This window comes from Leopardus geoffroyi, chromosome B4, assembly GCF_018350155.1.
Source record: "Leopardus geoffroyi isolate Oge1 chromosome B4, O.geoffroyi_Oge1_pat1.0, whole genome shotgun sequence".
Taxonomy (NCBI): domain Eukaryota; kingdom Metazoa; phylum Chordata; class Mammalia; order Carnivora; family Felidae; genus Leopardus; species Leopardus geoffroyi.
The window spans coordinates 48099876-48122249 of NC_059341.1; the positions used below are offsets into that span (position 1 = coordinate 48099876).

General features: G+C 44.7%; 1 protein-coding gene across 1 annotated transcript in view; it reads right to left on the reverse strand.

The window, feature by feature from the left end:
- The window catches only part of PLBD1 (phospholipase B domain containing 1), a 56576-nt gene extending 35059 nt beyond the window's left edge, over positions 1–21517 (reverse strand). Inside the window, exons 1-2 of the mRNA XM_045464737.1 lie at positions 21009–21517; positions 9100–9319 (exon numbers count right to left, since the gene is read on the reverse strand). Coding sequence (XP_045320693.1) covers positions 9100–9319; positions 21009–21117 — 329 coding nt within the window. The 5' untranslated portion in view covers positions 21118–21517. The remainder of the gene's footprint in view (positions 1–9099; positions 9320–21008) is intronic.
- Positions 21518–22374: the final 857 nt, after the last annotated feature.

The window sequence follows — 22374 nt, forward strand, 5'->3', positions numbered from 1 at the left end:
GTTTCATAGAAGTTTGTGGATGGTCAAACATTTTAATTTATATATCTGAAAATATCCTAATTTTGCCCTGCTCTTGGGTGATTTGAATGGTTTTAAAATTTAAGCTAAGTTATTTTCCTGAAGTACTTTTAAAATATTATTTTCATATCACCTTTCATTTTATTGTTGCTGATGAGAAATATGCTGTCAGTTTAGCTGAGACTCCTTTGTAGTCAATGTGTTTTCTTTCTAATAGCTTGTAAGATGATTTATCCCCAATTTTCTGTAGTTTCGCCCACTACATTGTAGTGTTTTCCAACTAAAGACTTAGGTCTTTTTAAATTTTGATAAATTCTCCACTATTACCGTGTCAATTATTGCTTATCTGTGATTTCTTCCAGTCTCTTTTTCTGGGACTCCTAACAGACTTATGTTGGAGTTTCTTAATCAAACTGTTCTAACAACAGCTCTCTGAGCATTTTTACCCTTTATCTTACCCTTGGGAAATGTTTTATGTAAACTCCTCAATACTAATTTCTGATTTCAGATTTTATTTCTCTGATTGTGAATTTGGGGACTTTTTTCCCTATGGAATATTGCAGATGTATCTGTAATTGAACCAGCACGTGAATGATTTGGTTCTTGTCCCCCCACCCCCACCCGATCCCAAGCTCATGGTTTCTTATAATCTGAAGCCTAGCATGCATATCAGCACAAGTTATTCTGTGGCCTCTTCATTTTATACAGTCAAAAGCAGCAAGGTTGCTTCGGTTCGGCCCTGACTCAGCTCACTGAAGCACTGAGGCCTTCATGCATCAGCAGGGTTGATGGTCTCTGGCTATTTCATGCCAAAGGCCCAGCAGATCCACACTTCATCACTTTGTTTTCTGCTCCATTTCTGCCTCAAAATATGTTTAATCTTGTTTTTGGGCCCACTGTATTACTATAATGCTTTCTTTCTATATATTGTATCTATCTTTTGCTACAAGTTTGGAGCAAAGTGGGTAAATTGTGAACCCCTTGCACTCTCTGGACTGCAAGTTTATCTCAGGTCTCAGTTCTGGTTTTTATTTGATACAGAAGGTGACTCAGATTTACAGGAACAGAAATTCGGCTCCCCGTACGTTGGAACTTTAGATACCCTTCATCTAGTAATCTCCAGAACTGGAACTGCTAAAATGAAAATCGTTTTATTGCCAGTTAGGCAAACAACATTAAAATCCTTTGAAATCTTTTAGTTATGATCCCTGAGTTCAATAAATTCACTTCGCGAGAGCTTTTCCTTCAAATTATTTGTAAATTTAAAAACTGAATTATCGCATTTAACTTTTGTTCACCTATTTATTCATGCTGCCACATTTATATTATCAAGCTCGTCACTTTTCTCTATCCGCCACCTGTAAAACCAAGGGAGAGAACAGAGGTAAAGCTAGACAGGTGTGTGGATGACAAGGAAGGGATCCTGTGCATGGGCTCACAGGGCAGGTGAATGGAATACATAAATCCCCTGTCAGTTGGATGACTTGATTTAGTTGTGTGGGAAGGCAATAACTCCACGGTTTCCCACCCCAGGACTACGTGGGGAAGTGGAGATGGCTGCCTGGGCCGTCAGGGCTCATGAGCCCTGCATACCTTAGCGAGCCTGGGGAGCAGTCAAACGTTTTCTGCGTGGCCTGGGGGAGAACAAGTGGACATTGGACCAGCTCAGCGTGGAAGACTCACACTTGTGGTGACTACTGCAACCTTGGGTGGCACTGATTATGCGGCAAGAGACCAGGGACACTGAGGAAGCTTCGTGAGGAAGCCTCATCAGATGTCACATGGGGAAACATCCAAGCTAAAAACTAAAAAGACTGTTCCAGTTTGGTGGATGCCACAGAAGCCTACAGGACAACCGCTGATCAAACACCTCCCCTCCCTCCAAGATGCTTCAGTAATACCAATCCATTCTGAGATAAAGTGTTTGGAGGGGAGTGAACCATTCTGAATTGACTCAGTTTAAATAATACATTATTTTCTCTGTACAGAAACGGCTACGGTAACTTTTTCTGCCATGAGGGGGAAGGTTTTGTTGTTGTTTTTGTTTGTTTGTTTTTAAGAGGAATGGGTTCTTAAAATTAAAATGATTTATATGAAAATAAAATTCTATTTTGGAAAAAATAATTTGTGGGATCTACAATGCCCATTCAGGTAAAGAAGCAAATAATTCATACCTTTTATCCAAAACCTTCATCACTGTACCCTGCCTAGCTCCATCCAGAGTGCTACATCCTCTCAACTTTTCAGTCTATTTCAAAATGGAGCCAGGTTTCTCAACAGGAGTGATTTTTTTCCTTCCATGGGGCATTTGGCAATGTTTGCAGACATTTTTGGTTGTCACCCTAGGTGGTGGGGGAGAAAGTGCTACGGGCATCTGGTGAGTAGAGGTCCTATAATGCACAGGACAGCCCCCACAACAAAGAATTATTCAACCCCAAATGTCAATACTGCCAAGGCTGAGAAACTTTGAAACCGAGGAACCTTGATCTTGACTTGGGGGTACTTGCTGACGACGTCCACATAACAGCAGACAGGACAGATGCAAGTACAGAGGGGTCACTGGGCTGGAATCATTGAACGTTTCCCTTTTTTGTTGGGCGTGGGGGGACTAGATATTTTGAGTCTGACATTCAGAGCAGAGGAAGAGAAGCGTCCACCTGGGGGTCAGAAGTGGCCTCAACGGATCCTGCAGCATCCAGGAGCTCAAAGGAATGCAGACCACTTGCAGTGCCCTCAGGTTGAGGGTCTTCCCTGAGCCCTGGGTCTTGGATCTTGCGCTTTCGTGTGATGGAGCAACCTAGCACAGCAGTTAAGGGTAGAGACTTTGAATTCTGAGTTCAAAGGCTGACTTCAACTACTTCCAGGTTGTGTGACCGTAAGCAAGAGTCCCAATCTCTCCGTGCCTCCAAATTCTCATCAAGCAGAGCGAACACTAGTATCCGCCTCATGGATGTGTTATGTTAAGCTCAGCCCTGTGGTGTGTCAAGTCAGTAAGTGTCCTCCCAAGTGGGCTGAGACTTTGCTTAACTTTACGTCTCTCGCGTGCACACGTAAGAATCGGGAAGACACACGTACTCCCACGCTACTGAATCTCTCTGCGTTATGTTAATACAGTATCACTTAGCACTTGTCAGTGCTGTCTTCTGCTCTTTTCTACTTGCTTTAATTTTCTGGGTCTGAGATCCTTTGGTATTTTCCATAGCAATTAATCCATTCGCATGTGTCCGTGGATGTGTGCGCTCAAGCTCTGTAGCTGGACAACCTGGTCCCTGCCCACTAGCTTTGTGACTTTCAGCTCGTTACTTAACTTCTCTGTGCTCAAGTTTTCATGTCGATAATATGGGAACGGAAGTGTGTACATCACAGTGTGGCAGGTGAAGTAATTTACCATAGGTAAAATGCTTGGAACGATGTCTGGCACACATTTTAAATGCTATATAAAGGCCAGTTGTTGCCATCATCATCACCAGAAGCAGCACTTTGTGGTTCATGTTCAATTCCAGATCAGTACTAGTTGAGGGACCCTTTGATATTTTTGAGGGTGGGACTGTGTCTCACTTTGCTTTGCTTCCAGGCTTGAGTGGGAAGCCTATTTCATTTCTAACGTCAAAGGAGCAAGTTGAGGGGCTAGGGAGGAGATTTTTCTTGGCAGTTGGCCAGAAACAAAAAAGGACCCACCTTTGATGACTTTCTCTATGTGTGCCATAATCTTGCTAGAACCCCTTTCCATCACAGTTTTACCAACTGTTGTGTCACCATCTTAACTTAAAAGGGATTCTCTTAGAAGGATGTGCTCAGGAGTGAACTCACTCCCTCCTCTTTCCCCATCCCAAGAGCCCGGCACAAGGCCACGCAACAAGTGTTGGTTGCATTGAATTGGCTTACTCAAATTGGGTAATTCCCGAGGAGATATTTCAGCAGCTGCCTCGGCCACACACGATATAAGCCACTTTATTTATTTTTTTTTTTGTAAATTTTTTTTTTAACGTTTATTTATTTTTGAGACAGAGAGAGACAGAGCATGAACGGGGGAGGGTCAGAGAGAGGGAGACACAGAATCTGAAACAGGCTCCAGGCTCTGAGCTGTCAGCACAGAGCCTGACGCGGGGCTTGAACTCATGGACCGCGAGATCATGACCTGAGCCGAAGTCGGCCGCTTAACCGACTGAGCCACCCAGGCGCCCCAAGCCACTTTATTAAAGACTAGAGTGGACCTGGTACGCACACCCTCATCATCATTCTTTCCAGAAAGGTTTTATGACTCATTTTATTAAAAATAATCTAGGACTATTTATCAGCTTTTACATCATCAAGGAGACAAGAGATACTCTGATTAGGGAGCCACCCCTTTAAGTTAAAAAACAAGGAAGAAACTCCATTTGGCTATGGCTGCTAGACATTGCATTACATGGAGATATGTACCTCCCACTTCTCGTTCATCTCTAAGGAACTGGAACAACATCGGATTCAATCAAACCCAATCAGCATGTAATTAAAAGTAACTGCTGGGGGCAGAAGTACTGTGCCAGGTGTCTGGGGACCTGCCCCTAAAATACTAAGAGACAGTGGAAGGGAGAGACAGAGCTCAGTCCACTGGGAATGGAATCAGAAAATGCCTTGGGAAGATCGCAAGGGGGATGGGTCTTGCTTGAGGGGGTTGAGTAATATTTCAATCAGTGGCGATGTGACAGGCAGCATCTGGTTCTCAGAAAACACAGTGCTAAGAGTTACTGGAAAGGGGTGTGTAACAGGCCGAAGGAGCAGCATGGGATAGCTCAGGGCCCCACGTGGAATGAAGGTTTGCATGCTAATGCATGCTAATGGCATGCCTCCTCAGGAGATGGGTCGGGGTGGGAGAGCATGAGGAAGGGCAAGATGGTGAGAGAAGCCCCTGGAAATATCTAGTGCTGCCTCCAAGCTCTGGTGCAGGTGTACCTGCTGCTACCGCTGTAGCTGGGATAACTGTGCAGCGGCAGCATGTTAGATGGCCTGGAGCTTTGTGATACAGCACAAAGGGCTGGCCCCGGGTCCCAACTGTTATCGGGAGAGCGTTGTAAGAGCTCAAGGAAGCAACACATTATTGAACACTTCAAATGAAATGATGGAGGATTTGAGGCTATTTCTTTTGTATGTTTTCGTTTGGCCTCCCAAGTATGTCATAGGTTGAAAGAGCAAACTATTTCCTCTGAGGTGGTTAAAGCGAGCACTTTATCTGAATATCTGAACTGTCGATTCCACAATACCCCACTTCGCATATGCTTCTTCCCCCAAGGTTCTGGAGAATATAAGGAACATCACTCCATTTTAAATGCGGTGATGTCGGAAGGGCGCCTGGATGACTCAGTCTGTTGAGCGTCCGACTTCAGCTCAGGTCATGATCTCGTGGTTCATGAGTTCGAGCCCCGCGTCATGCTCTGGGCTGACAGCTCAGAGCCTGGAGCCTGCTTCAGATTCCGTGTCTCCCTCTCTCTCTACCTCTCCCCGGCTCCCACTCTGTCTCTCTCAAAAATAAGTAAACATTAAAGAAATAAAGAAATGTGGCGATATGGGAAAAACATGGCAGCCGTAAACTTCCCATTGCTTCCGGCAGCTGCCTGAGCTACTTTGCAAGCTGAGAGGAAAACAAAAACAGGCGACTCTCTCCTTCCGCCTTCGGCATATACTCACCTTCCCACCCAGGCTCAGATGTTCTTGCTCCAAGGCTGTGTCTCAATAAGTGGAATCATACCCTCAAGTACGTTTGTTACTCAAACACTCCCCAAGTAACAGTCCCCAGGAGTATTGGTTTTAGGTGGATAAAATGCTGTTTGTGTATGAAGATGCTATTGCTCCTCAGTTGCCCATGTATAGCTGAAAACAAACACACAAACCAAACCCTAGCCTGTGACTTGTATTCCTCCTCCACTATTGGTTTGTGACTATAATCACAGCTTCCGGATGGTTGACATTTTAAGCTCCCTGCTTTGCTTCAGAGAATGCGAACACCTCTGCTCCGAGGGAGCCACCCTGCCTCTCAGTTGGGACAAGTGAGGACAGTTTACTATGGACGGTGCAGAAACTCCCCTCTTTATTTGACCTTCCAAGAATGCGATTAGAATGACAGCCTCTCAAAAGATAGCTTTGGTTATAATTCTTCCTTCTCCTCTTTTTGCTTCTGTTCTCCTTCCTCCCTCCGTTGCTCCCTTCCTTTTTTCCTTTGTGTCCTCTCCTCCTCCTCTTCCTCTTTTTCTTTCTCCTCCTTCAAATATACACATTCCTGACTTCTCTCTTCCATCCAGCCCCTTCGGTTCCTTGTCATGCGTCTTCCTGCTCGCCAACGTCTTCTGTTCTAGCAAAGTCCCTGCAGGGCAGAGGTCCTCTCAGATTCTTGGTACTACACGTATGGGAAGTCCATCCCTGAGCAGGTGACATCCTTGAATTCTCAGTAATGAATACAAAACAGAGATAACAGAGAGGTTGTCTTTCAAATTTGAGAAACCTCTGAGCATTCTACGATCGAAATAAAGGACGGCACCCGTGGAATGGGCAGGCTACTCCTCTACTCCTCACTCATTTGTAAATGCAACTTACTCATTTCAGATGCACTGGCTTTTCTCAGTACTTGGTTCTGTTTCTTTCTGCCTAGAATGATTTTCTTCCTCTTCTTGGACAGGCCAAATATTCTCATCTATCAAACCCTAGACCCACAACTCACTCGTTCCACAAGGCCTTCTTTGACTGCTTTGGCCCATGAGGGGCCTTCTTCTTGGAGTGTTATAGTATTTATGATTAAAGCACTCATTCCAGGTTGTTCTCTGCAGCAGAAACGCTCCCAAGGAGAGTCTCCCAACTTTGCCTTCATGATCCAGTATTTACTGAGATTAGTAGACCCACCTCTCCCTCACTCCTGATCATTCAGGCACAGGCTGCTGCTAGTGGTCTGAGGGGAAGGAAGACTGACTTGCCAGATCCTTAAAATGGGTCACAAAATGCAGGAAGTTGTTTGCTTTCATCTTAAAAGACTCGCTTACACATATTGAATTTTTTTTTTTTTGAAAGGATGTGGCAAAAAGGCAGAGTAAACAAAAACCAGGTACTGAATAGTAGCTAAGTGTTTTTCTTTTACAAAATAAAATTTCAGTAATTTTTACTCTAATACAGAAATATTTAAAAAGTTACTAAATAGAAAGGATATGAACCCATATCCTGTGGATTTTCTTCATCAATGGATAAAGGAAAGGCACCAAGGATAGGTCAATGCTTTATATTAGAAATAAGGGTAAAATGATAAAGTCATCCCCCCACCCCAAGAAGTGAGATGTTAACACTTATGTTTCCTGAGACATAAGAATATCTGATGTTCCTCCTGTGTCGGAAGCCTTCTGTCAAACTCCCTGAGCTACTGCTGTGATACCCGGACCTATGGAACACCTGCTTATGCCTACAACAGCCTCGGATTAGATAGAGCTGCTCCCTCAGATCACAGTTTCTCCTAAAAGCCCATGGTGTCTACCCCACGTGACTTGACTCGATGTATGTATGTATTTATTTATTATTTTTTAAAGTTTATTTATTTTTGAGAGAGAGAGCGTGAGACCATGTGCAAGTGCAGGAGGGGCAGAGAGAGAGGGAGAGAAAGAATCAGCATGGAGCCAGATGCAGGCCTTGATCTCACTAACCGCGAGATCATGATCTGAGCTGAAATCAGGAGTCAGAAGCTTAACCGACTGAGTCACCCAGGCACCCCTAACCTAATGTATTTATAGTCACGCAACTTCAGCCCAAATTATTTCTCCAAACTTGCAACCCAGTTTAAACAATGCAATCAGAACGAGTGGATACACAATAATTATAGATTTGGAGAGAAGGATGAAAAGTTTACACACACACACACACACACACACACACACACACTTTTATACACAGTTTTAAACAGGTTTTAATCTATTTATAAAGTTTTATACATCTCTGAGTAATATACCGTTAAGGGAATTCGTATGGTAGAGTAACAAAAATTTGGTAACAAAGAAAAAAAGGAATTTCTAGTTCATTAAAAAAGAGCGACCAGAGCACAGTAACTAGTTATTCAACGTTTGACATAATCTCCAGTACTTAGAATCAGGTGACATTGGCACTGCACTTACTGACGTGCCTTACTCAGGCGGTAATGGGGCAAAATAGGGTTTGGTTAAACTGTCCTCAATGGTCTAGGTCACAGAGAAAGCCAAATCGTCAAGACACTTTTTATATCAAAGGAAGGATGAGCCTTGATTAAATGAGCTGTGACCTTCTTTTCCTTAAAGAGCTTATCTCTGAAAGGGATGTGCCCTGATTGCATTATTATTAACTACATCCTTGTTATTTTCACAAGACAAGGGAAAGACGAGAGAATTAAGTAACAATAGAACTGGAAGGGATATTTATATTAGACATCAGAATTTCTATTTAAAATCTTTGCCCACTTGAAATTATTGTTTTAAGACCATTAAAAAATGCTCTTATATTTTAAATTAAGTCTTCCATGTTTTGTGCTTCTCGGTCACTCTGCCTATCATTTTCCTTCTGCCAGACAATAAATGACTAGTGGGATAAAACGGCTTAGCTGTGTTTTAAATAGTTTCACGAGGGGCTCCTGGGTGGCTCAGTCGGTTAAGCATCCAACTCTGACTCAGGTCACGATTTCACGGTCATGATCTTGGTCCGCGAGTTCAAGCCCTACATCAGGCTTTCTGCTGTCAACATGGAGCCTGTCTCAGATCCCCTCTCCCCCTCTTGCTGCCCCTCCCCCACTGGTGCACATGGTCTTTCTCTCTCTCTCAAAAAATAAACTAACATTAAAAAAAATAAATAAAACAGTTTCATGAAAAGGAAAGATTTTAAGTACCATGAGAATTGAAGAATGCCACAATGGGGGCTTTGTTCCTTCTAGGCAGGTCCTGATTACTGGTGTAAATGTAATTCTGATCATGTTTCTATCCGCTGAGGAGGACCTCAGCTACTTTCCAGTTCTAATGTTCAATGTCAGGAAGACAAGAAGCATTGGTGGACAAAGAAAGGGACAGAAGTTGCCTGGTAGTTCTTCACCATGACCGGAGTACTTACGGGGCAGTGAGGTAACCCTCCAAAAAGCCAGCCACAAACATGATGATCTCATTGCTCAGGGCCTGAGAACCATACCCCGCTCTGATTTCCAGGACGCCCCAGCCTGTGGTTTTCACAGAGTCATTGTAAAAGCCATAGGCGTCCCCATTCCTGTCCAGTACGTTTTTGACTTGTACTGTCTTTTCAGCAGGCATCCAGTACACAGTTGCATAGTGGACTTCTGGAAGAAAAGAAAAGGCGATAATAACAGGATGCCATTTAACTGATTTGCCGATACACTTTTTCCCAGGTAACCAACGATTCCAACATAGTTGCTTTTAAGGAATCCCGTTGTATTAGAATCGGGACATCTGCCACTGTAGTTTGCCCTTGTTACAAGTGGGGAAAAACCAGAGCCTGATGAAGGGGGATGAGCTCAGAACATGGAGAACTAGGTCAAAGGTGGGGGCAAGTAATCAGAGCATCGCAGAGGTGGGTCTCAATGTTTCATCCTTAGAGATGGGATTCTGGGCAAGGCCAGGGCTGGGGCTCCTTTGATCCCCTCAGGCGTTGTATCAAAGCATCCATATTCTCAGGCTCCTTATTGTCTCTCTTTTGCCTAATTCTTCACACATGACATTAGATTCCTATTTTGCGGGAAATAATATAAACTATTGCCTCTCAAGTTCTTGATATTTTTGTGAATTTATCCTGACACGTCCTGTAGCCATCTCCCCCTACTGGTTCACCTCCATCCATCTACCCATGCTATGGATTGACCCCTCTCACTTTTTTGGGGAACTTGGTTCCATCCTGCGTCTTCCTGCTCCTGTACCCTAAAGCTCTCTTCCTGCCATGGCTCCTCCCACTGAAGTGGACTGACATGCTCCATTGTCTCATGCCTAAGGGAAAACCAATCACAGAAGATCTCTTTGGAGCCTGGGACCAGATCTGGCCATCGCCAGAATCTCTCACTCCCTTCGTGAAGTTATTCCAAATATATTCTAGGGCGTGCTGGGTCAGGGGCTATGCCAAGTGTGGTGAGAGAGCTATGAATATGACTAGCCCATTTCCAGACCTCACTCCTTAGAAAGAGGCACATGCTCACACACCACTTCCTCAACTTCCTCCCTTCAGCCTGCTGCAGACTGGTATTCATCCCCACCATGCTACCGACACTGCTCTGGTTTGGGTCACTGATGATATCCTTGAATCCTAATGTCGCGTGAACTGCAGAAAGCCTTTGACGCTGGTGACCACTTATTCTTAAAACTCTTTCCTCCACTGCATCTGGGACAGCATGAATCTCCTGAGTCTCCTCCTCTTCTGCCTGCTTTCACCCTCATTCTCCCCCTGGGTTTTTCTTTATCTTGTACGCCCAACGCACACTTGATAACATTAGCTGGATGATTCCATAAACAAAAGAAACTCCAAATATCCAAAACAGAATTCATATTCTCTCTCACCCATCCTCCACCTTCTGCGTTCTATCTCTGTGATCTTTCCACCTGAGACCCAAGCCCATCCAGGCCTCCTCTCTCTTCTGCAAACTCATGTCGAATCAAAGCCTCCTAAGTATCTCTTCTTCCAGTCTCTTCCTCTGCAGCTCTACCTTTCCATGTTACTTCAGGTATCACAACTAGCCTTAACCATACAAAAGGCCTTTTTGAAGGTCCCTCTGACCTGTAATTTGTTCTTCATACTCTGCCAGAGTGACTTTCCTAAAATGCAAACCTGATTTGTTTACTTGCCTACCAAAAATCTTTGGTGACTTCCATTTCCTATAAATAAAGTTCTTCAGCTTATACTCTTGGCCTTCATGATCTGGTTTCTGCCTACCTATGCATCTTCATCCACTACCCCACGCACTTGGTGATCGGGAAGCCATTATATACCACTGTCCAACCTGCCATTAGCTGGTCCAACACCTCTCACTTTGCATATGCTGTTTCCTCTGCCAGAGAGTTCCTGCCTTGTTAACCACACAGCAATCTCAAAATTGCTACTTAAGATGCAGGAAGTAGCACCCACTTCATGGAGGCTCGCTTGCCCTACAAGCTCAATGTAACTTGCTCGTAGGTGCATCTTCTTTGGGCCTATCACATTGCACTGTAACTCACATGTCTTCAGCTGCTTCTAGCCTATGAACTCCTCGAGGCCAAAGACTCAGCACTAGTATATTGCTTAGCCTATGGCAGATACTCAGTAAGTATTTGTGAAAGGAAAGGAGATGGAGGAAGAAAAGGAAAAAGAGAAAAATGTAGAAAGGAAATGGTACGTGATGCATTTGTTTCTTGGCCTAAGAAACTATGGCACAGCTGCTCAGGTGAAAGACCAACTTCATATTCAGGTCTTCAAAGAGGTAGGAAGAAGCCAGAATGACTCTCGGGTTCCAGACTGAGACCCAGTGGATGGATGTTGTATCATTGACTCAGAGAGGGAGCAGATGGGGAGGGAGGGAATATGAGTTTAGTTTTGGACATACTGTGTTTTTAGTGGTTAAGATACTAGAAAGTTCAGATTAAATGTTTATAAACATTTTTTGTTGTCAACATTAAAAATGGACTCAACATTTTATCGATTTATTGTGTTGATGCAAAGATTGTCTATCATATGAGTGCTGAAAGTATAATCTTAAAACTAGAGTATCATAGCACCTTGTTCCAAGGGGGCTGGGTGATTGGCTGGGACTTGGTCAGACTTAGAAGCTAATGCTAATAATGACCCTTGAAGAATGATTCTTAGCAGGAAAGTCATTTTACTTCTGAGTGAAGTCATGACCATAATGGTGGGCTTTCTTTCTTTCTTTCTTTCTTTCTTTCTTTCTTTCTTCCTTTCTTTCTTTCAATTTATTTATTTGAGAGGGGGCGAGAGAGAGAGAGAGAGAGAGAGAGAGAGAGAGAGGCATAGGGAATCCCAAGCAAGCTCTGTGCTGTTAGTGCAGAGCCTGCTTGGGGCTCAAACTCACAAACTGTAAGATCATGACCTGAGCTGAAATCAAGAGTCAGACACTCAACTGACTGAGCCACCTAGGCGCCCCTGGTGGCCTTTCTTTATAAATGGCTAAGTGGTTGGGGCACCTGGTGGTTCAGTCAGTTGAGCGTCTGACCCTTGATTCACATTCAGATCATGATCCCAGGGTTGTGGGATTGAGCCCCCTGTCTGGCTCTGAGCTGAGCGTGGAACCTGCTTAAGATTCTCATTCTCTCTCTTTCTCTCTCTCTCTCTCTCTCCCTCTGTCCCTCTCCACCATGTGTACTCTCTCTCTCTCTCTCAAATGAAAAAAAATTTGGCCAAGTGAAAATAATGGCATTACTAAGCATAGGTAGATTCACAGTACTGAGTTAAACTCTGGGTGACAAATAAGAGTCTACTTGTTAATGAAGCCGATTGGCTGCAATTTGACAGTTGTGGGTAGCATCCATAGCAACTTCTCTTCTTTTGCTACCAAATGCAATAAATACGTTTTCCAGATTGATTCTGGATCACAGTGCCTTGGCCTCAGTCTTTCCCTAGCTTTCCTCACACCTTCTCTTCCACCCTCACCTGCAGTGAGTCTTGTAGGAAAGTGAAGAAAGCAAGGCTGACTATATAAAAGCAGCCCCCCCGCCCCCCTCACAACTGCTGCATCAGGGGCAGAGACAGAAACAGAAAGTGTAAAGGGAAGAAGCGAGGTGAGCAAGCCTTGCCAGGCTCTTCCCTTTCTGTTCCACCCACATGGCATGCTTTTAGCTTTCTCTGAAACCTCAGCATTTCTCCCTGAACACTGGCCGCAGCCTTCCCTAACTTCACCTTCCATTCCAGCAGCCCCTCTGGACATAAACTTGGCTTGCTCCCTCTCCCAAGCACTCAAGGGCTGTGTGTTCACTGTTGCCGGCACTCCGTAACTTCCTGACCGCAAATAATGAACTTCTGCAAATCTGTGCTTGTTTTTGACACTAGTGCGCCTCCATGCTCGAAAGAAACCTTTTGTCTTAAGAGAATTCGGTGATAAAAATTTTACTGCTAACACACTGACTGATTTAGCACGTGCCTTGAGAATCTAGCCAGCATCTAAGTTTTATTCTCCCCCCCCCAAATGAGGTCTTCCCTGCCTCAAGGTTTTCTCCTTGCATCAACTCTTTCTGGTTTTCCTGGCACCGTGCTACTTTCTGATGTTCTTAAATCCTTTAACAGGTTTTATTTATTTTTTTTATTTTATTTATTTTTTTGGAGAGAGAGGTGGGGAGAGGGGGAGAGGGAGACAGAAGGAGGGAGAATCTTAAGCAGGCTCCACGCCAAGTGTGGAGCCTGACACGGGGCTCAATACCACGACCCTGGGATCATGACCTGAGCCAAAATCAAGAGTCAGACAGTCAATGGCCTGAGACACCCAGGTGCCCCAATTAAATCCGTTAGTAGTTTAAGCTATTGCACTTTTCTATTTTTTTTTAATTTTTAAAATTTTTATTTTATTTTAAATTTATTTATTTATTTTGAGAGAGGGAGAGAGAGCGAGCGAGCAGGAGGGGCAGAGAGAGACAGAGAGAGAGAGAGAGAGAGAGAAGCCCAAACACACTCCATACTGCCAGCACAGACCCCGACACGGGGCCGGAACTCATGAACTTTGAGATCATGACGGGAGCTAACACCAAAATGTGGACGCCCAAATGACCGAGCCGCCAGGTGCCCCTCTATTTTTTTTTTTTTTTATACATCTCCATGTTGGGAGGCAGATGTTGTGAAAAGGATAAGTAGTAGCAAACAGGTAGAAAACTATACTTTTAATCCCAAACTAGCTTTACACCAACTCTGTGAAGACAGAGTGGTCCCGCTTACCAACGTATACCCTGGGAGCGCTGCACCTGGCAAAAGACTGTTTCTGGGTGAGTCTAGTTTAATTGCATGTGTTCTTAAAATGAAAGTGAAGTTTATCAGGCCATTCACAGAAGTTAGTCAAAGCAAGTCGTTATGTCTTCAAGCTCAGGGAAGGGGTTTGGGGATGGTTCAGACACCCAAGGGGCAAGTGCCACGTGTTGTTATTTTCCCTAGAGTTGTTAACAGGGAAATGAGATTTAAAACTTTTTAACAGCAACATCTTCAAAGCCAATGCATTTGATAAATATCTGGGAGCATTACTTTATAAAAACAAAGCATTTTTCTTCTATAAGATAAAAATGGAAGAAGTCACCTCATTTTTATATTACTCTGCACATCAAAACCCAAACGCTCACATTAAATTTATTGACTTGTGTATTCTAATATTTTCTATGAGTTGTTTTTGGCTGGAAAAAAAAAAATCCTAACACTGTCTTAGCATCTGTAAAATAGTCATAAGTGGCTTAAGTCACCCTCTCCCATATTTGGAACCTAATTTCCCGAGCACTTCATTCATGACAAAGTAAGTGGTTTTCAACCCAGAGCAATGAAATTGTACCTAATATATTCAGGAAGTTAGGAAGAGAAAAGGAGGAAGAAAGGGGAGGAAGGATACAAAATAGGTAAGAGAAAATAGTTTAAAAATTAAGATTGCAACTTAAAGCTATTCAGATTGAGTTTTGCTAAGTAGTGTTGACTCTGGTCCTTAAAGTGTTTTTCTCCTTTACGTCCACTGACCATGATCTCTCAGTATCTCTTGGCATACCTTGGCAGTATACTTCCCCACTTCCCTTCTTGGGAAGGGCTCAGTAAACTGCTATCTGGATTTTAGATTTGATTTGGCTCTTCATTAGAATCACTAAGAAAATAACTGATTCATGAATAAACGACCTCCAGGCAGCAAAATTGTAAGTGTTTCAGCTCTCACTCCCAGCAGAAATCAGAGCCTGGGACTCTTGCTGGATGGAGGACTATTTTGGGAAAGTGCTCCCTGGGAACGGGGATGGGGAATGGGGAAAGTGAGGCCAGGAAGGAGGGAAAAGCTAATTCGAAGGTGCGATTTGAGATGGCCCGAACAGCGGTGTAGATAAACCCCTGATGACCCCATCCCAGGGATAGAAGGAGGAGCATTTATCCACCTGCTCCATCCTGCTTTGGGCAAAGGCTGCCCTGTGGGGTGTTAAATCCCTCTTCCCCGGTTTGCAGATGCTCCAGTGCTAGGTGGTTACCACACCAGAGAAGCTCTGAGGTAGAAAACAAGGAATCCCTACAGCGTGGCTAGGGTGATGTGCCTTACCTTACAGCTTCAGAAGCTCGAATAAAGGGCAGTGAGAAGGTGTGAGGTGCAATGCATAACGTGCCCAATATATTAGGTAAGTAGAGAGGGACATCTCTTTTAAAAAATAGTGTCAGGGGTGCCTGGGTGGCCCAGTCGGTTAAGCGTCCCACTCAGGCTCAGGTCGTGATCTCCTGAGTTCCTGAGTTCAAGCCCCGCGTTGGACTCTGTGCTGACAGCTCAGAGCCTGGAGCCTGCTTCGGATTCTGTGTCTCCAGAGCTCTATCTCTGCCCCTCCCTCACTCAAGCTCTATGTCTCTCTCTCTCAAAAAAAGTGAATAAACATTTAAAAAAATAGAGTCAAAGAAACAAAACGCTAATGTAGAAAAATGCCGAGACATTTGCCTGGATATGGAATGATCCCTTTCCTTCATTCCCTTGGAATGCTAGTTTAAATCAAAATTCTTGCTAAAAGTCTTATCCACTTGGCCCCTTTCTGATTCTGCACTCTTAGCTCACTCCTCATCTAGAACACTCTTTAGTTTACATGTATTTGGGTGAATTTGGTTCACGAACTTGAATTACAAGCTCCTTGAGTATCAGAGGTGGCGTCTGTTACTTCATTATATTGACTCCATCGGGCCTATCGAAGTGTTCTATTGATTATGTGACTGCCTACATCCCGAACTTTCACACCAGCTGGGAAGGTCACACTTTCACCCCAGCTGGGAAGGGGACAGGCTGGTATTGTCTGTATATTAATTCTAATGGTGAATTCGAATTTTGGTATCTTAGGTTTGCAAATGCTGGTTGCAACAATTCACCACTACCTCATGTGCTGGGATTGTCACTGCATTTGCAAGGCTAACTGACACATTTCGGAGTAAGCCTTGAATCAAGAGACTTTCACAATTTCCCCCTGGAAGACTGTAACGTGATACCTGCTGTTTGCGCAGATGAGTTTCAAGTTTTAGATTAAAGTTTCCTCATAATTTCACTACCTCTCTTAGTTTCATCTTTTACTGCATTAAGTTCCTGTTTTGCAGTAGTACAAAGAACCAACATAATAACAGTAATAAATTTTCTAACTACATCCTTTAAAAAAATTTTTATCCATTTATTTTGAGAGAGAGAGAGCAGTGGAGGGGCAGAGAGAGAGAGAGAGAGAGAGAGAGAGAGAGACTCCCAAGCAGGCTCCACACTGTCAGCACAGAGCCTGATGTGGGGGTCGACCTCACAAATTGTGAGGTCATGACCTGAGCCAAAATCACGAGTTGGGCGTTTAACGAACTGAGCCATCCAGGCGCCCCAGGAGGCTAGGTAAACTTCAGTCTTCAAGTGATTGTGAAATATAAGTTGTAGGAGCAACTGGAACTCACTCCATTTTTTTTTTTAAAAGATGAAGCACAAATGCATTTTAAAAACTTAAAAAATTGAACAAAATAAATCCTTTGAGATTCATTCCATTTTTGGTGCTGCTACCTCTTTTGCTATCTTAATAGTTAATGCTTTATAATTTAGAATCTTTCCTCCACCCCCCAAAAAACCCTAAAAGATAACAGGTGACAAAGTAAAAATAATGCGTAAAAAAGCGTGAAAACAAAAATTTCTGTTTTGTACGTCAGACATGGTTCCAAGCTGGAGTTTACATGATTCATAGCTTACCTATTATGAAAAGTTTTTAAAAAATATTCTACCTTGATTTAAAGACTTGAAGGAGGATCCTCTTACATTTTCTTCTGGAGAAAGACTTTGATCTTTGCTGTCAGATTCACATTTCCAGAAGGACCAGGAAACTAATTTTAATAATAAAGGCGAATGGGCGCTTTCCCCAGAAGTTGTTCTGGAACTTATCTTGTACACATTTTTATAAACAAACTGATAGAGGGAGAGCACAAGACAATATTCAAGTTTTCCAAGAACACTGACTTCTTTGGAGTCTGAAACCCCACGACAATGGGGATGAGCTGTAGGAAGATTTAGCGAGGCTCAGAAAGACCAAAAAGAGTTGGGAAATTCTTGATTCAGGATTAAATCATGATGAATAAAATTGCATTTAGAGGGGCGCCTGGGTGGCTCAGTCGGTTGGGCGGCCGACTTCGGCTCGGGTCATGATCTCGCGGTCCGTGGGTTCGAGTCCCGCGTCGGGCTCTGTGCTGACGGCTCGGAGCCTGGAGCCTGTTTCGGATTCTGTGTCTCCCTCTCTCTGACCCTCCCCTGTTCATGCTCTGTCTCTCTCTGTCTCAAAAATAAATAAACGTTAAAAAAAAATTGCATTTAGAGAAATCAAGGTGATTTCAATCAATCAGTTATAACCCAGGAAAGAGACCTAGGGCACTGCTCACTTTTCTGCAGCACCTGCTTAACATGCTGGTGTGTACTCCAAATCCCTGAAACGTTGGACCATGATTAAGGAAAAACCCTGCTTTTATAACAGGTTGTTACTTCACAGCACATAGACTATCATCTGCAATCCTGGTTATCTTATCAAAAGATCCATGATGACTTTCCAGAGAAGGGAAACTCCAATGGCCAATAGTAACGGTCACTCAGTTATACATCCCCCACTGTTCGGGGCGCTGTCTCCCACAACCACCTTATGACACAGACACTACAATACCCACGTTACAGAAGAGGAAACTGAGGTACAGAGATAGTAGATAACTGGCTGAAGGTCACACAGTAAGTATGGGAGCCAGGACTGAAACACAGGCAGTCTGGCTCCGTGGTTTCTGCTTCTAGAATTCCATGCTACCTCTCTCATATTACACTTCCAAAAATGAACTGCCACAGAAAGAATGAACACATGGAGCAACTACCTCAAGTGAATTTGGAAATAAGAAGGGCCTCAGAGTTAAAGGATCAACTGAGAATAGCCTCAACCAAAGATCTACCACGGCACCTTAAGGAGACTGAACAGCTCCCAAGACGGCAAATCCCCCACAACACGTAAAGGTATTAGCCCATCTAGAGAGGCAATGGGTTGGCCTCCGGTGGGCACCGGTGAGTCATGGAAGTGTGGAAGAGGCAGTGTCCCAGAGTCCAGGGCCAGCTGTGCCAGGCAAGCGTTGTCTAGGCCAACGGAAGCCTCAGTCTTACTGGGGACCAAGCAATCAGGCCTTCAGCCTGAGAAGCCCTGATATTATCTATCTGGTGTAATTTGATTATAAGAAAGTGGCTGGGGGAATCTGCTCAAACTTAATTATTGGTATTTTGGTGAAGAGACTCGGGTGAATCAGCTTCTTTGTATCTGATCAGCTCTAGAGCTCGGGAGAGAATGCATTTCCAGAATCTAGCCCTGCAAGTCCAGGGGCCAGATTTGGAACCAGTTTTACCACAAAGCACATGCCAACTTAAAAGTTCTCGGCAACCAACTCATCTCTTTCCCTAGTGATGTGACTTCACTATACACACCACCTAGAAAAATTATGTAAGACATTCCTAAAAACAAATATGGGGCTTTTCAATCTGGAAGGATAAAGGCAATGCTATTAAATGGCTGAAGTGTATAACAGTTTGAAAGACAGGCAAGGATGAATGTGCAATTGTTTGCCAATGTTTCTGTAGGAATGAAGCTACCAAGTAAGCTTTAAAAATTAAGGATGTTTTTGGATTAATAGGTGCACACTGGTAGCTATCAAAATCATCCCAGGGAGATGAAAATGCAATCCCTTCAGTGTTTGTTGGGTACTCGTCAAATTCAGAGTACCGAGCAGGGCACTTCAGAGAAAACATGACAAGCAAGAGGTAGCAAAGGCTGTCAGTCTAGTAGAAGGGTAAAACAGAGCAGAAAAGTTGCACCGGAAAGCAGGTTACTATGGGTGGAACAAAGGAAACAGATCACGTCTGTTCTAAGTAATCAGTGTGGGCATCACCAGCTGTTCCACAAGACCATGGTAAGAAGTCTTTTCCGGATTGCCAGGCACAGTGCTGTCAGGATCACTGACCGCAGAAACTTCCTCGCTCTTTGCCTTGACTCCTGACCAAACTGGCCTGGTGTCAGCTGATTATTTGGAGAACTCAGTGTAAGCAGCTGTTTCTTGTCAGGTGATAACTTCTTAAATAAACAGTGCCTCATCTTCAGAAAAACAACATCTCTACCTCAGTCCTCAGGCTGTCCCCTCCATCTAATGAACATTTAAAACAACCCAGGGGTGCTTGGGTGGCTCAGTTGGCTAGGCAACCGACTTCGGCTCAGGTTATGATCTCGCAGTTTGTGAGTTCGAGCCCCGCGTCGGGCTCTGTGCTGACAGCTCAGAGCCTGGAGCCTGCCTCGGATTCTGTGTCTCCCCCTTTCTCTAACCCTCCCCTGCTCAACACGCTCTGTGTTTCTCTGTCTCTCAATAATAAATAAATGTAAAAATAAACAAATAAACAAACAAACCCGAAAACTCCAGAGGAACAGAAAAGTTAGAAGGGTTTCACTCATCATTCTGGACACAAAAAGCCATTTCCGTTTCTGGAGCACTTTCTAGCCTGTCCCAGGCACGTCTGAATGAGCAGCTGGGCTAAAAGTGTGGCATGAGCGCCACCTCCATATCCCAGGCAAGGAACAGAATGTGCAGGTAAATCAGGAGTCAGGGGTCTGGGGGTGCATGGCTGCTGATCCCAGAGGCCCAGGCAGTTTAAAAGACCGGAAAGATTTAAGAGTGGTAAGTGGGCAAGTTGTGAAAGCAAAGAGCTTGAAATCTGATAACTGTGGTTGCTTGTCGATGGAAGGTGGTGTAATAAGAATCAGTACACTCATTTGGGAAGGGGTTTGCTCTCCCGAACTCCACCCTATTCTTGCACAAGTTCAGCACAGAAAAGGGCTTATGAAATAAACTTAATCCTCCCTTAATATTACTGTTGAAGTCTTTCGAGTGTCTATGGTTAATCTTGGTCTTATCCATTGGGAAGAAAACTGATAAATCCAGGAGTTTTTTCGTTCTTGTTTGCTTTTATGTATCGTTTTGTTTTTGTTTTTGTTTTTGTTTTTTTCACAAAGGGTATAGATTGGTGTTAATATCTGTAAGGATAACACCTGTTTTACAAAGGGGGTTGTATTTAAGTAAATGCCATTTGTCAACTCAGCAACGACTTCACTTGCTGCGTATCTTAACCCAGACTACTGAATTTCTCTCAATTTCAAACGTTCTGTAGAATGAGAATAACAAATCCTATTTAGGATTGTGGTAAGCATTAATAGGAAAAGCCCTTTAGCACACCGCCTGGCACATATCAAGCTGACAATACCAGGTTGCGGTTATTTTAAACCAAAGTCATTGGCAGTTGAGAAGAAAAACTGGCAGTCCGGAATCAGACCTCTAAGATGTGAATAAATACATTTTATTTATAAATATATTTATATTTAAATATTTTATTTATTATTTATTTATTATATTTTATTATATTTTATTATTTATTTATTATGTATTTATTTATTATATGTTATACATATATTTATTTATACTGGTTCTTTTAGGACCAGTAGAGAAAGGCTCAGCAAGACAAGTGTCGCGCAGGAGCGAACTGATTTATTGGCCAAGAATTCTGGCCAACACTTCTTAAGTTCGCAGAAGCACACCCCGTGCCCTTCTCGGGGGCCATCCCCGAGCTGCGGGTCCGGCCCGTCCCCCCGCCCCGCGGCGTCCGCCCAGAACCCAGACACCCGCTGGGAGTCAACTTGGCCGAGCCCGGGCGCGGGCGCGGGCGGGAGCGCACGGAGCGGCGGCGGGCGCAGCGCGGGGCACGCAGGCGCCTGTCCCCGGACTCCCCCTCCCCGGGGCCTCAGGTCCTCGGGGCGCGCACGGCTCACCTGCCAGGCTCGGCGACACCGCGGCGGCCAACAGCAGCAGCAGCGGCAGCAGCGGCGGGGTCGGCGGCGCGGACAGCCCGGGGCGCCCGTCCCGGCTGCGGCGGGCCATCGCTCGGCGGCCGCGACCTCCCCCGGTTGGACGAGGCAGCTGTCGTGAGAGCGGCTCTAGGGCCGGCTGCACGGCGCAGCGTCTCCGAGGTTGGGGCGTCCCTAACTTCCCTCTTCCATTAGCCCTGCCTGTTTGGGGCTTTTAGGGGCGAGGAAGCCTCACGTGGCCTTGGGAACAACCTTCGCCCCGCCGGGCCCCAGTCTGGGAAAGGCGGGTCCTTTCTGACCCTTTAGCACCCTGTGGGCTGGGCTGGGCAAGTTCCCCAGCTGCGCTTATGCGATCTGGAGAGGGTACGTGCCACTTTCCCTGCGCTCGTCGGGCAGTTTTGCGGCCCAAGGTCTGAACGAACCAGTTCACATCAACACCGCTAGCCTCTGTCGCCAGGTTCGGCCACTCGTCTGTAGCTGCTGGGATGAGGCACCCTGGGCGATGGTGACAGGCATGCCCCTGCCTATACGCAGCTCTGCTTCTTTGCCATTCTGCAGTGGTCTTCACGGGTCCCCTAATCCCTCAGTGATCAGTGCCCCTCCACCTCGGCTGTTTAACCTAGATCCATTTGCTGCAGCCCAGGACTTTCGCTCCTTTGCCGTTCTCTCCATTGGCTGGAGCCACCACTAGAATGTGATTCAGACGGGGCTGAAACTAGATCTATCCCTGAGTTCCCGCGAAGTTCCCATTTCTGAGTGTGTGTGGGGGGGGAGGGGTCAGTTGACATTGTGAAGTAGGCAAAACTATGCCTTGGGTGACATTGTGAAGTTGGCCAAGGGTGCCCTAGGTGACATTGTGAAGTAGGCAAAATGCATTTTATTTCTTCCATAAGCATTTGTTGAGCCCATCTTATGTGCCAGGTGCCCGGGATATACAATCAAGAGCATGTCCTACCAGACAAGAAGGAACAAAGCCCTATAAATAAACGGGTGCTCGGAATTTGCCATTAGTACTGTAACAGAGCTATGGTTAAGGTACAGTGTGGGAACCCAGGACGGGGACAAGCCACTACAGAGTGGGGTGGGGAGGCGCTAGGTACCCCACTGTCTTCTCTTGGTCTTTCTTGCAAGCTTAACTGAGATGTCAAGGGGAGATGGGAAGGGAGGACCAGAAGCAGCTTTCTTAGAGAGGGAGATACATTTACAGTTGTTAGAACAGATGTAGAATAATTACACCACATCTCTGTGCAAATTGTTGAACACAAGTCCTAAGCCATCATTTTGTTTGGTGGCAGCACCGATTACAGTACCTGGATGATAATGTCACTTA